This window comes from Heterodontus francisci, chromosome 7 (assembly GCF_036365525.1).
Source record: "Heterodontus francisci isolate sHetFra1 chromosome 7, sHetFra1.hap1, whole genome shotgun sequence".
Lineage (NCBI taxonomy): Eukaryota > Metazoa > Chordata > Chondrichthyes > Heterodontiformes > Heterodontidae > Heterodontus > Heterodontus francisci.
Window position 1 is genome coordinate 83,122,329 of NC_090377.1, and position 14,752 is coordinate 83,137,080.

General features: G+C 41.2%; 1 protein-coding gene across 5 annotated transcripts in view; it reads left to right on the top strand.

The window, feature by feature from the left end:
* Positions 1-14,752, top strand: part of itprid2 (ITPR interacting domain containing 2) — a 203,544-nt gene that overhangs the window by 84,796 nt on the left and 103,996 nt on the right. For all 5 annotated transcript variants that reach the window (XM_068035556.1, XM_068035555.1, XM_068035554.1 and 2 more), the window contains one exon: positions 4,517-4,747. In XM_068035556.1, the coding sequence (XP_067891657.1) occupies positions 4,558-4,747 (190 nt within the window). In that variant the 5' untranslated portion in view covers positions 4,517-4,557. The remainder of the gene's footprint in view (positions 1-4,516; positions 4,748-14,752) is intronic.

A 14,752-nucleotide genomic window follows, 5' to 3' on the forward strand; every position in this document is an offset into this window, starting at 1 on the left:
CTCCCTTTGGTCTACTTGAGTGATGGTGACTAGAGCTGGAAACAGACTGCCTGCCTGCTCTCTTGTATGGGGTTGCCTGAAAGAAGATGGAAACTTTTCATTTTAATGCTAAAAATATTTAAAACCATTTTAACCTTCTGGAATTAGATATTTTTGAGTTATTTCAACTGGAAGTAATCTGTTTTGTATGGAACATAAACCAATATTAAATCATGTAAATTTTAAAAATTATTTGAACCCATTTCTGTTACTGGCGATTGATGTTAAAGGCCTATGCTTTCATGTTGAAAAGCTGATTGAAGCATTTCCTTATGGTTGTGGCACTCTGTTGCTGAACCTCAATGTGATATTTTAACCTTATGCCCTGCTTCAGAAGGAGAGCTTATAAGCTTATTTCAGTTCATTTTCGAAGAAGTTTCCTTATTTTTATTTATACCTATAGTATACATGAAGGCCGTATCTTTTCTCCCTGACGTTATGTACAGTGTGTAGCATGTTGCTATTGAAGTACGGTAGTAACTAATTGGTAATAAAAACAGAAAATGATAGAAATATCCAGCAGTATTTGAGTATTTCCAGCATTTTCTGTTTTTATTTCAGATTTCCAACATCTATAATATTTTCCTTTTAGTAAATGGGTTAAATTATATATCTATATTAACAGATGTGGAGATTGATGGTACATTTTGTAGATTAGGGAGATGTGTACCCCAAATTTTGTGATGGTTGTTTCATAGAAATGCTGATTTTAGAAATGTTTTATGGTAATGGTTGTTTTTCAAGAGGTTTGAAATGGTTAAAGAAAATGAATCAGAAAAGCAGGAAATCTCTGAGCTGCTAGTCATGCAAAAGGTCAACCACTTCCTGGCTCATGACGCTTGAATCTTGAATTGAAGAAGTCAGGATGCAGCCCGAATTGAGAACCTCCTTGAGTGTCCACCCTTCACTGTAGCTGCAACCGAGAAAAAGTATTGGATACCTTTCCTGATGCACTGTAAAACCATTTTGACATTGGAAAGAGATGTATTAGAACTTGTAGGCATAACATCATCATAGGTTGTACTGTATATCATTACAGAGATTAAAAATGGTAAGGCTAAGTTAGTTATTTGATGTATTACGAATTATAGCTAAAAGACAAAATAATTCAATTTTAAAATATAAAGCCCCATTAGAATTGCTGTTAGGAGACCAAACGCAATGGCCTGAATTTTATGCTGCCCCAGCGAGCCGGATGGTGGCGGGGCCGGGTGGGGGGTGACGGAAAAGGGAGCGGGAGGCTCCGGGAGGCCTTCCCAACCCACTCATGCCTCTGCCCCACTTTACTTAGGGTGGGGGTGATAAACGGGCTGCCCACCCCAGGCCAATCAAGGCCCTTAAGTTGCCAATTAACAGCCACTTAAGGGCCTTTGTCCGCCTCCACGGGGATTTTACCCATGGCAAGTGGGCGTCCCGGAGCCGGAGAAGGCCACCCAGTGAAAGCTGGTGGCCTCTCAGTGCCCCGGGTGTGGGCCCTGACAAGTGACACAGAGTGTTCAATTGAGGGACGCCCTCCTTGCACCCAAATGACCACCCTTGCCTCGCTGGGGCTCGACCAATTACCCCCGGCGAGGCAAACCAAACTTAACCTGCTGGGCTTCAGTCCGAGCAGTGGCCACCGCTCCCAGTGCGCTGCTGGGACTAAGAGCTGCTGGCCAATCATTGGCCAGCAGCTCAATGAGGCGGGACTTCCTCGCTCAAGTGGGTGGGAGTCCTGCCTCGCAACAATTAAAGCCTGGGGACCTGTAAAATGCGGGACGGATCCCGAGGCTAGGCGGAAGTGGGCTCGCCACCAACTTTTACCTCGGTGGCCAGCTCCCGTCCGCCCGACGTAAAATCCAACCCCATGTATCTAAAGGTTTGGTGGTCTCCAGAAATAGTTAAAAGGAACCATGAATATTTAGCCACATATATGGCTGTTTCTTAAACTTGGATTGGCATTTCTTCAATGATGCAGTTGCCATCATATATTGGGCTTCTGTGCTGGAATTATAGGCAGCTGTATTGAAATGAGGATCAGTCTCTAAGTTATTGTATGCATTTATATTTCTGCATTTGGGCTACAGTTTCAGAAGAATAAGAGAAAGATGACTCAGAAGTGCTGATACAATATGCAGCAGTTCTCTGTTTTTAACAACTGACTTTGGAAATGTTTTTAAACACTTTCCTAGCTGTGTGTTCTGGTTGCAGGTCTTTCCGAGCAATAGTGATGTGTTTGCTCACTTCCTGAACTTAATCAGAAATAAACTGTTGTCAAAAATGCAAATAAGTGGCTAGGAATTCTGAAAATCTCTTCTATATGAAAATAATTAGTTTACAGTCTTGACTATAAGAAATTATCATTATGTCTAAAGTGTGATTTTAAAAAATTGAGATATTTGTAATAAACCATTGTTCAGTTTTGTTTGGTATTGTATGAAGTAGGATGGGATGCTAAACTCCAGGTTAAAAGCTTTCAAAATTGTCAAGTTTCCATTCAGGTTCAAAATATTTTGAGGGAATTTTAGACTTGTCTTTGGGCAGCTCTTCAATATGCATTGTACATTCACTCATCTAGTACCATTTGCTCAGTATGATCTGTGAATGTTTATGACAACCTCGTCATATTTGAGAGTATTTGGCAAACTTGTATATATAATGGAGAAGCTTCTATTTCCTTATCAAGTAAAATCTAGTCATCAAATGGGACCAACAAAAAAAGCAAAAATGCCAACCCAGAAAGCAAACAAAAGCTGACTTTTTAAGAATAAACCATGTAATGACATTGAAAGTGTAGTGGGGTTTGGGTTTGAAACTTAAGTTGTAAGTATAACCTGAATTCCTTCAATTGTATTGGGAAATAAAACCATAAGTAGATGAAAGTTTGAAGGACACTACAAGTGTTAAAGACTTGCATTTGCCATTTGGGGATTAATGATTTTTCTTTGTTAGAATCAGAAAGTTTAAGGCACAGAAAGAGGCCACTTGGCCCACCATTTCTGTGCTGGCTGAAAAATGATCCACCTATTCTAATCTCACCTTGCAGCATTTGGTCCATAGCCCTGCAGCTTATGGCACTTGAGGTGCATATCCAGACTCCTTTTGAATGAGTTGAGGGTCTCTCCCTCAAATACCCTTTCAGGCAGTGAGTTCCAGACCCCCACTACCCTCTGGGTGGGAATTCCTGATTTCTCAAGTATTTAGAGTAAGCAGCTGTTTTTAATCACTTTGCTTTACAGTAGCAGTAACAACAGGACTTGGGCAAGCGTCTTAGAGCAGTGGTGGAGGATGGGGCCTGTCTGCATTGAATTATATCTGCAAATGTAGACGGGTATTCTATTTTCAAAACTTGGCGCTGGTCAACTGTTAACAAGTGATACGCTTGTAAAATCCATCAATGTCAAAACTTCTGTACAACTAATTTTTGCTTATTTTTCCTACATGAGTCATAGACTGGTGCTTCTGAAGTTGGGCCATGCTTCTTCAGTAGATGCTGAAATATATTGCTCTTAAAAAGGTGTTCTAATCAAACTAGAATGTGCAAAACAGCAGGATTAGAAATGTTAATTTGGTTCCTTCAGTAACTAACTCAAGGCAGTATAACCAATGATGGCATTGATACCCAAACCAGCATACAAATTAGGAGTAGGAGTAGGCCATTCGGCCCTTTTGTGCCTGCTTCGCCATTTAATAAGATCATGGCTGATCTCAACTCCACTTTCCCGCCTACCCCGCATACCCATTGACTCCCTTGTTACTCTGACAGTCAGTCCATCACTTTAAGGTACTGTTAATGAGATACTGTACTTCAAGCACTATTACATGAGAATAAGCAGCATATAATTCAACGTTTAGCTGTTTCTAGTATACAAAAATTGTATGAAACCCTAAGATAACTGAAAAGAATCATCAACTGACACTTTCTAATGCTAATCATGGCTCAAAGAAACCACTCAAAGCATTTTATACAAGATAAAGTACTTTGAAGTAGTGACGCCTGTTGTTCTGTACTAAGTAAGTACAACAGCCATTTTGTTCACAGCAAGATTTCACAAACTGCAATGAGAGGAAAGACCAGTAGATTTGTTCTGTCGTTATTTGAGAGAAGAATAGTTCAGATAGTGACATAGGTTCTTCAACGTTCATCTGAACTACAAGAACAGGCCGATGGAACCTCAGTTTAACATCTCACCCACAAGATGGCATGTCAAACATTATAGCACTCTCAGTGCTGCACTGGAGTGTTAGCTTAAATTGTGCGTTCAAGACCTGGAGTATGGCTGAATATGGAATCTTTTTGGCTAAGCTCACATTTAGCTAACCTAAAATTGCTGAGTTAATCCATCAGTATGTGGCTTCACAGGGGTGGGACATGCGTGTTATCTGCAATCTCCATTTCCCACTGAGAATCAGTTGCTTAAAAGATTAAAATGTTGTGACTTTGCTTGTCTTTCTGATGCTTTGGTATTAATGGATATTCTTTGTCCTGGACTTGCAGGTTGATATTTCCACTGAAATAAAAGAAGCATAATTGTAACAATGGAAGAGGCAGTTCTATCTGGATGCTCACATAATTGGAAAAATGCTGAGGATAAAAGGAAGGCTTGGGCAAGAAGCAGAGACTCGTGGCAAATCTCTGAAGCAGACGACGGGTGTGTTGCTGCAGAGACTACAGTGCTATCAGAAGACAGTTCAGCAAATCTAGAACTGTCTGGAACATCAACTGAAGGTAGGAGTTTTCTGGTGCATAGCATGCTAAAAATTTGCGTACATGTTTGAATAAATAATACCGTATTGGTGGCTAATAGAGATGATATTGTTTTTGTGTAGACTAACAATTTTTTAAAAGTAATCCTTCAACTGGTTGTCTGGAATTACCTGCATGGAGGTGTGTGCACGTGTCTCTTTGTAAACTTAAGCTTCTAGCACTGTGGTCCACTCCTAACTGCCCTTTGAAATAGCCTAGTAAGCCACTCAGTTGTATCAAACTCAGGGCAACTAGGAATGGGAAATAAATGCTGACCTTGCCAGCGATGCACACATCCCGAGAATTAATCAAAAAGAAAATACATGCCAACTATCAGTTTTTTTAATGCTCCTGTCAGCAAGGTACAGTTTGTTAACAAATTCCAGTGTGAGTTGGACCTCCCTACCTGCCAGTAATGGAAGGGATCCTGACTGCTATATACTGTCAATGGGAATTGCTACCTATATATCCAACATTTGGAGTCACTTAAACTAGCAGTAAGACCGGAATAGTGCCAGAAGACTGGCAGACAGATAGGGAGATGGAACGATTCCAAGAAACTTTAGACCAATTAGCTTAATGTCAGTAGTAGGAAAAATAATGGAATCCTTACTCAATAATATAATAGAAAAATATCTAGTAACGGAAAATAAAATAATCAGCATAGATTCTAAAAGGGAAGGTCATGCTTGATCAGCATTATTGAATTCTTTGAAAAAGTAAAGGAAAGGGTAGATCAGGGTAATATAGCAGACATAATATATTTGGATTTCTAAAAAGCCTTCAGTAAGTAGTAGTCTCATATACGCATAGTGGACTCATGACTAAGGTCAGACCATGTGAACTCAGAGACAAGTAGCAGAATGGATAGCAAGCTGGCTACAAAACAGAATGTAGCGGTTAAGGTAGTTACTCAAACTGGCAACAGGTGGGAAGTGGTGGTCCATGAGTTTCGGTATTGGGACTACTGTTCTTCATTTACCTAAATGATTTTGTTTCGGGAATGAAAATACAATTTCAAAATTTGGGGAGGACACCAAATTGGGAGGTGTAGTTAATACAGAGGAGTACTGTGACAAAATACAAAAAGAGATTGCAGAATGGGCTTGTAATTGGTAAGTTAAATTCATTATAGATAAGTAGGAGATAATACATTTTGGTAGTGAGAATAAGAAGGCTGTATACTTCTTGGGAAATATGTTACTAAATTGGGTAGAGGGACAGAGGGATCAGAGGGTACACGCGTACAGAAATCACTAAATGTAGTGGTGATAAGTTTTTAAAAAATTCTTTTATGGGATGTGAGTGTCACAGCATTTGTTGCCCATTCCGAATTGCCCTCAAGAATGTAGTGGTGAGCTGCCGCCTTGAACCACTGCAGTCCATCTGGTGTAGGTACACCTATGGTGCTGTGAAGAAGGGAGTTCCAGTGACAGTGAACGAGCGGCTATTATAAGTCCAAGTCAGAATGATGTGTGACTTGGAGGGAAACTTGCAGGTGGTGGTGTTCCCATGCAACTGCTTCCCCTGTTCTAGGTGCTAGAGGTTGTGAGTTTGGTGGGTACTGTCGAAGGATGTTTGGCGAGTTGCTGTGTTGTATCTTGTATATGATGCATGCAAAGCACTGGGGTTCATTTCTAGAGCGAGTGAATTTAAAAAGAAGAGGTTAATGTTAAATTTGCATAAAACCTTGGTTAGACCACACTTGGAGTATTGTGAACAGCTCTTATCTTATTATTAAAAAAAAATACATAGAGACACTGGAGAAGGTGGAAAGACGATTTACTCAGGCTCTTTTCCCCAGGGGGAAAATGGATGAGGAGTGCCTTAATAGAAGTCCTGCAACTTATGAAAAGGTTTGATTGGGTAGATGTAAAGGTATTTCCACGTGCAGGTGACAACAGAAGTGGGACCATAAATTTCAGAGTCACTAATAAATCCAGTAGGGAATGTAAGAAAAACTTCTTTACCCAGCAAGTGGTTAGAATGCGGAACTCGCTACCACAAGGAGGTGCATAGCATAGATGCGTTGAAGGGGAAGTTAGATAATTACATGGGGGGGTGGGGGAGGAATAGAAGGATATATTGATGGGGTTAGATGAAGGGTGAGAGGAGTCTCATGTGCAGCATAAACCTATTGGACTGAATTGCTTGTTTCTGTGCTATAAATACTGTGAATAAAATGAAAGGAAATAAAGACGTGCATTTATATAGCACTTTACATGACGTCTCAAAGTGCTTTACAGCCAATGAAGTACTTTTGAAGTATAGTTACTGTTGTAATGTAGACAAGATGGCAGCCAATTTGTGCCCAGTAAACTCCTACGAACAGCAATGTGATAATGACCAGATGATCTGTTTCTATGATGTTGCTTGAGGGATAAATATTGGCCACGACACCAGGAATAACTCCCCTGCTCTTCTTTGAATCGTACTGTTATGATCGCTTGGTTCGTGGTTTGTATTAATTTTCTAGAGGTAACTTTTACTTTATTTTAATTTTTTTTTATTTTAGAGATATAGCACTGAAACAGGCCCTTCGGCCCACTGAGTCTGTGCTGACCAACAACCACCCATTTATACTAACCCTACAGTAATCCCATATTCCCTACCACCTACCTACACTAGGGGCAATTTACAATGGCCACTTTACCTATCACCTGCAAGTCTTTGGCTGTGGGAGGAAACCGGAGCACCCGGCGAAAACCCACGCGGTCACAGAAAGAACTTGCAAACTCCGCACAGGCAGTACCCAGAATCGAACCCGGGTCCCTGGAGCTGTGAGGCTGCGGTGCTAACCACTGCGCCACTGTGCCACCCTAATTAATTTGGGAATTTTTTTTTTTAATGCAAGACAAATGAGAACACGTGGTTTGAGAAGCTGGCAAACAAACCTAGGGTGGTTTCAAATCAAATAGTAGCCCATGTTTATTTAGTAAGATCAAGGGAGCCCCTCTTAACTTGTTGATGGAGATGGTGTGTCTGCAGCTGCCATCATCAGGGGTTTAAATTATTCATATGATCTCCCAGATCAAAGAGAAGATATGGAATTAGAAATAATTGGTTTAAATTGCTTTCTGGGACATCCCATTCCTATGGAGGTAGATGATGCTCGGGGTGTCTGTTAGTTTTTTGATCTGTGTGCTGGTAGACAGTAGGTCAGTGAGTTGGCTTTCAGATAGGCATTCATTTGGTTTTTGGAAAGGCCCATGTTCAAGCTGGGTAATCCAGGTTTGTGAGGTGTTGAAGGTGAACTGGAGCATTTGCCTAGTCGAAGCTAGAAGGAGGATCCCCAATAAATCTCAAACCTCGTTACCCCTGTAATGTATAGGGGACTTGAGGTGGAAGTAAAAATCAAGCGAGGATATTCTGTTAAGATTTTAAGTTTAAAATACAAGTGTTTCCAAATTGTAGTGTTAGAAGTGTTTTGTTTTGTTTAATTCTTGTACTTTGTTTAGGACATGAATTCTTGTGGCTTAATTCTTTAATAACTGGGAACTCAACTTACTCTTTTTAAAAAAAATTAATGGTCTTTAAGGGGTTTGTAACTGTACCATAAGATCTTTTGCATCCACCCGAGAGGGCAGGTGGGATGTCAGTTTAATGTCTCATCTGAAAGAGGGCACCTCTGACAGAGCGACACTTCTTTAGAACTGCACTGGAGTGTCAGCCTTGTTTTTTTTTGTGTGCTCAAGTCCTGGAATGGGACTTGATTGCACAACTTCTGACTGAAACGAGAGTGCTACCAACTGAACCACAGCTGACATCATAATACTCGGGTAAGAGTGACGAGTGGAAGGGAAGGAGAGAGAGGAATGGATGAAATTGAATGGCAATAAAACTGAACATTTGATGTATTAGTTTTTGAATTGTAGGCTATATTTATTGCTAATCCATAGCTGTTCTCTGATGAAGGTCATCTGCCTTCTATAACAATTATTTATACAACAGAATAGCTTGCTAGGCTGCATCCAATGGTATTTTAAAGCAATTGTACAACAGAGTGGCATTCTAGGTCACATCAGAAAGCATTAACAATCAATCACAAACTGGACTATAATTGTCATGTGTAGGCCATGCTGGGTAGGAATGACCTTTCCTGCAGGACCTCAGTTAACAAGTTGAGTTTTTATGACAATCTGGTAGTTTTCATAGTTATTTTTCAGATGCTTGCCCATGGTTCAGATGCTCACCCATAATGGGAGTTGAACCCATGACCTCTGGGTTACTAATGCAGTACCATGACCAGAAATAAAGTGGGTAGGGTAGCGAGAAGAAAATGGATGGCAGAGAAGTGAAGAAGGAATGGAGAAATGGATGTCAGTGAAGGAGACAGGAAATGAGGACATGGATGGCAATGAAGGGAGTGAGAAGAGGAGAGGGAAATGGATGGTAATAAAGGGGTGTGGACAGAGTGGAAAGGATGGTGTTGAAGAGGAAAGTGATAGGGGAATGGCTGTCCATGAAGGAGAGAGGTAAGGAAGTAAATGTATAGGAATCGCATGGAATTGGGAAGAGGACGGCAGTGAAAGATTAATGAAGGGTTGAGAAAAGGGAACAGAAATTGGGAGCAGTGTTTTGTTGGGAAGGGAAGAGGAGAGAAGCTGGTAGAACAATTTGGGACGGGTAAAGGAGTGTGCAGCACAACACTGCCCCCCCTCGCACCCCCCCCCCCCCCACCCCGTCTATCAAGATCCACAGTGAACCACTGGACAATGTGGATCACTTCTTATACCTTGGGAGCCTCCTCTAAGTAGGGGCAGACATCACCAATGAAACTCTGCATCGCCTCCAGTGTGTCAGCGCAGCCTTTGGCCGTTTGAGGAAAAGAGTGTTTGACGACAAAGACCTCAAACCTGGCGCCAAGCTCATGGTCTACAGTGCTACAATGTTACCTGCCCTCCTGTATGCGTTAGTAACATGGACACTGTTACAACTAGGTGAGCAAGGTATCTAGGGATCCCTTTTATCTTTCACCTGGTCTCACTGTAACAGGATTTAATTTTAAACAGAGTTTTGAGCCCCCCTTGGTGAATCCTTGTTACCACTTTCCAATTATAAGGCAAAGAAATGAGCACAAACAGGCTTTCTTGGGTTTAAAGAAGAAAAGTGAAAGTTATTAAAACGTAAACTTAAATTCTAATTCACTTAATGCCTACGGATACACACTGCGCCCCACGCTAGCATGCACATGCGATATGTACAGAGAAATAGAGACAGAAAAGAGCAGAACAAAAATAAAGTAGAGAGGTTTGAGGCAATCTCTGAAGAGGAGTTTTTGTTATTGCGCTTCGAGCCCGCTGAAGTCCTTGCTTCAAGGTATATCTTGCTTTTTGTTCGGGCCCAGTATTCTTCTTAAACCTTGTTCACTGTGGGAGACTTTTCTCTCTTGGGGTTCATATGTCTTCAGTGGTTTTCAGTTCCGTGAGAAAGAGATGGAAGCAGAAAGGAGAGAGATGTTCTCAATCCAGGGGCTAGGAGCTTTTTTTTTCAAACACTACTTCTCCAATTTAAAACTCCCCTAGTTACTCAGCAGATGGTCACGTGACTGACTGGTTTGACCAGGTTTCTTCTGTGTATTGGGGAACAGGAAATGGTTCCTTTGTTCCAACACTGCTAGAATGCAAGAAAAAAGTCTTTCCATCCAGGGGCTTGGCAACCCATTGTTGCCAAGGCCTTCTTTTCTTCCCAGCAACAATTTTAAAATTTAATGTCCATGTGGTGAAATATATGTGCCTCATTCTTGGCAGGTGGGAGCCTGCATGACAACACTGTACAGCAGACATCTCAAAGCCCCGGAGAGACATCACCAGCGGTGCCTCCGCAAGATTGTGCAAATTCAATGGCAGGACAGGTGCTCCAATATCAGTGTCCTCTCTCAGGCCAACATCCCCAGTAATGTGACACTGGTCATGGATAGTTTGTTGCGTTGGGCGGGCCACATCGTCCGCATGCCTGACACAAGACTCCCAAAACAAACTTTCTACTCCGAGCTCCACCACGGCAAGTGGTTACCAGGAGGGCAGAGGAAACGCTACAAGGATGTCCTTGAAGCCTCCCTGAAACAATGTGACTTCTCCACTGATTTGTGAGAATCTCTTGCCCAAGACCACCCAAAATTGAAGAGACGCATCCGCGAAGGTGCCAGCCAGTTCGAACAACATCGACATGCCCAGGCAGCGACCAAGTGCAAACAGCGGAAGGAGCGCTCGGAAATTCGAGCATCCCATTCACTGGCCTCACCAAATGCCACCTACCCCGCCTGTGGCAGAGTGTGTGGATCCAGAATTGGACTATTCAGTCACCTAAGGACCCACAACCCTGGAGAAAGTCATCCCCGTTCCCGAGGAACTGCCTAAGAAAAGAAAGAAGATAATTGACCTATCCCTTAAACTAATTTGCCAGTTCAACTTTAGCTAGCTCTTCTTTCATGTCCTCATAGTAAAGTACTAGTCTTGGACCCATTATTCTTCTCTCTCAAACTGAATGTAAAATTCAATCATATTATGATCACTGATACCTCGGGGTGCCTTCCCTGTGAGGTCATCGATTAATCCTATCTTGTTGCACAATTCCAGGTCTAGTATAGCCTGCTCTCTGGTTTGCTCTAGAATGTGCTGTTCTAAGAAGCTATCCCAAAAATATTCTATGAACTCCTCGTCTAGACTATCTTTGCCTATCTGATTTTTCCAGTCTATATGTAGATTAAAACCCCCCATGATTATCGCCATACCTTTTTGACAAGCTGCCATTATTTTTTCCTTTATACGCTGCTCTACTGTGTTTACTGTTAGAGCACCTGCACACCTCTCCTACAAGTGACTTCTTGTCTTTATCATTTCTCATCTCTACCCAAACCACTGCTACGTCCTGATTTCCTGAACTTAGGTCATCCCTCTCTAATGTGCTAATACCAACATTAATTGACAGTGTGGTGTGAATGTTACTTGCCACTTATAAGCCCAAGCCTGAATGTTGTCTAGGCTTGCTGCATACAGGTGTGGACTGCTTTCCTATCGGAGGAGTTACTGAAGGGGGAGAATTCCAGAATATGGCACTGAAGGTATAGGAGGGGATGTCAGAGGACTATAGAGTCCAGAGAATGCGGGGCTTGTAATGCTGCAGAAATGAGGGCATGGAGAGATTTAAACTCAAGAAGGAGAATTTAAAATTTCAAGCTTTAAGGGATCAGGAGCCAATGTACACCACTGAGAATAAACAGGACTTGGTGTGAAATAGGATATGAGGAACAGATTGGATGAGCTGAATTTTACAGAGACTGGGGTGAGAGGGCAGCCTGGAGATCACTGGCTTAATCAGGAATAAAGGTGACAAAGGGTTGGATGAAAATTTGAGGTAAATGGGGTGAGGTAGAGGCAGAAGAAGGTAATATGGGGATGGAACTAGGTAATCTTTGTAATGGAGAGAATATGCAGCCAGAAGCACAACTCAGTCAAATCAGAAATTGAGATTGCGGACAGTTTGGTCCAGCCTGCCACAGTGGTTGGAAGGAAGGGTGGAGTCAGTGGCAAGAATGCTTAAATTATGGCAGGGGCAGAAGATGATGGATTAGATTTTTCCAATGTTTAGCTGGTGGCAGTTTTGGCTTATTCACAACTCTATTCGATAAGCAGCCTGACAGCACAGCAGCAATTGTGATGCAGAATCAAATCATATAAAGCAATAAAAGGTAAAGCATCAATTTGGAAAAGTCTAAATAATTCAGTTTTCTCACTTATATGTTTGTACAGAGAGCAGTGTTGTCGTCAGGACATTTACTGAATTGGTGTCAACATTTCACTTAAACTAATATTGTGTGTAATTCTTCATAGTCTCGAATTGTTTCCCCCGCTATCACTATCAGTAACAGTCCTGTAACTGGGTACCACCGAGTGTAGCTCAGACACTTAAGTACAGCTGATTATTGTATAGCTCAGTGACTGCCCACTTAATTTGTGAAAAACATAGTATGAAAATTTCACACCATTTTACTTTATTGATATCCTAGTGAAAGCACTGTAAAGTAAAACTCAACATAGTGCCAAAATTAAACTGTCCTGTGCCAGATGCTGCATGACCTGAAGACTTAATGAATTACTCTAGAACTGATTTATAAAGCTCAGAACCGTATAACAGTCATATTATTGGTGAGGAGTCATTATTTGTTTGGTAAGTGATTCTTAATGTATGTTGCTCTGGTATAAGGGATTTTAAAATGCGCTGTAATATATTTCCTTTCTGTTTTGAGTTGTACATATTAAACTTGTTTTGTATTGTTATATGCATAATCTTCAGTTTGCATGTCTGAGTTTAGTGTGGTTTATTCTGCATTTAATAGGAGTAGTTAGCATGCCAAATATTAAAAGTATCTTCCAGGGAAGGAATTGCACACTCGAGGCAAATACTAGGTCCTCGTACATCTGGAGGATCCCACTTTGCATCTTGTTGGCAGATTTGTCTATTTGCAGAAAAATTGCAAACAATGGCTATACATTTAAAAGATTTCAGTAAAACAAGACAACTTTTTTTTAACTTCAGTGTTGATTCATTGATAGCATTCCTGTCTGAGTCAAAAGCTTATGGGTTCACAGGCACGTGAGCACATCAACTAGATTAAAACTTCAGTGCAGTATTTCTGTACCCCATCTGGTGTCTTTGAGATCACAAAGGAATATGGTATTCTATTTACCTGACTAAGGCGTACAAAGCCTTGTACTACTTCGATAGGCTTGTATTTTGCTGATCTTGAATTCTATTAGCATTCTTAATTTCTTCACCATAATGTCTGAACCATTTTAAAAGGATGATTTTAACGTAACCTACCAGGCGGGAAATTGGCAGATTTGGGTCTGACGCCTATCTTACTCTCCCTGCCCCACCCCAATCTTGAAGTAAAAATCACTCCCTAAATGCCATTTATAGTTCTAAAGCAATTTTTTTGGCTAACTTAGAACCAATGCCATTTTCAGAATGGAAGCCATTTTAAATTAAGATATACAATTATAAAAAGAATTAATTGTGATTATTTCAAATTTGGACAATATAAGTTTGTGGAAATATCTTTTGCCTTTTTTTCCTCCTCCCATTAATTTCCCTAAGGAACTGATCTTCACTCCTGCCCTTAGCAGACATCTTCCACTCTTCTGTTTTTGTTCTCCTTTACTGGATTTTCATAAGTTACCTCCCCTTCAGGCTTTTGGTTTATTTTAAAAATGGAAATGCTAAGAAGAGCTGAGAGTTTGAGTGGAAGTTGCTTGTCAAGTCTACTGAAAAGGCATGTTATTAAGATGAAGAGTCCCAGGTAAGGATAGAATATCTGTGATGGCAATAGTGAATTGCAGTGATGGTACTCAGAATGGCCATTTTTAAATGGTATCTGTCACCAGCACTATTTTTGCCCTAGATCACATGACTCTTACCAAACTCACATGACATCCTATGTGACTGACAAAAGTAAGCTCTTTGTCCTTCTTGACCTATCTGCATACTTTGACATGGTTGATCATATCATCTCCCTCCAAGACCCAACTGGGTGGGACTGCACTCACTTGGTTCCATCCTTATCCATCTAATCATAGCCAGAGAATCACCTGCAATGGCTTCTCCTCCCACTCGTGCATCCATATATCTCTGGTACCTCCCAAGGATCTGTCCTTGATCATCTATTTCTCATGTGTTTCATCTCCATATGCCAAAAGGAGTTGTTGCCATCTGACCTAACAATGTCTTCTTTTGATTCTGGTTCACCCATTCCACTCCTTCCCCAATGAGACGATTGTGAGGTTAAAATCCTTTCAGTGTTGGGTTGGATTGGCATCCTTCGATCTGTGAAAGATGATGTAGCAAACAATCCATTTAGGTGGTGTGTCTTCTCTTGGTGCAACTTTGATGGCTGTGAAGGCCAATCCTTGTGAGACAGGTTCTGCCATAAGTGCTGCATGTGAAGCTGCCAAGTGATGCTGTGAGTTGTTGCTTTTGATATGGACA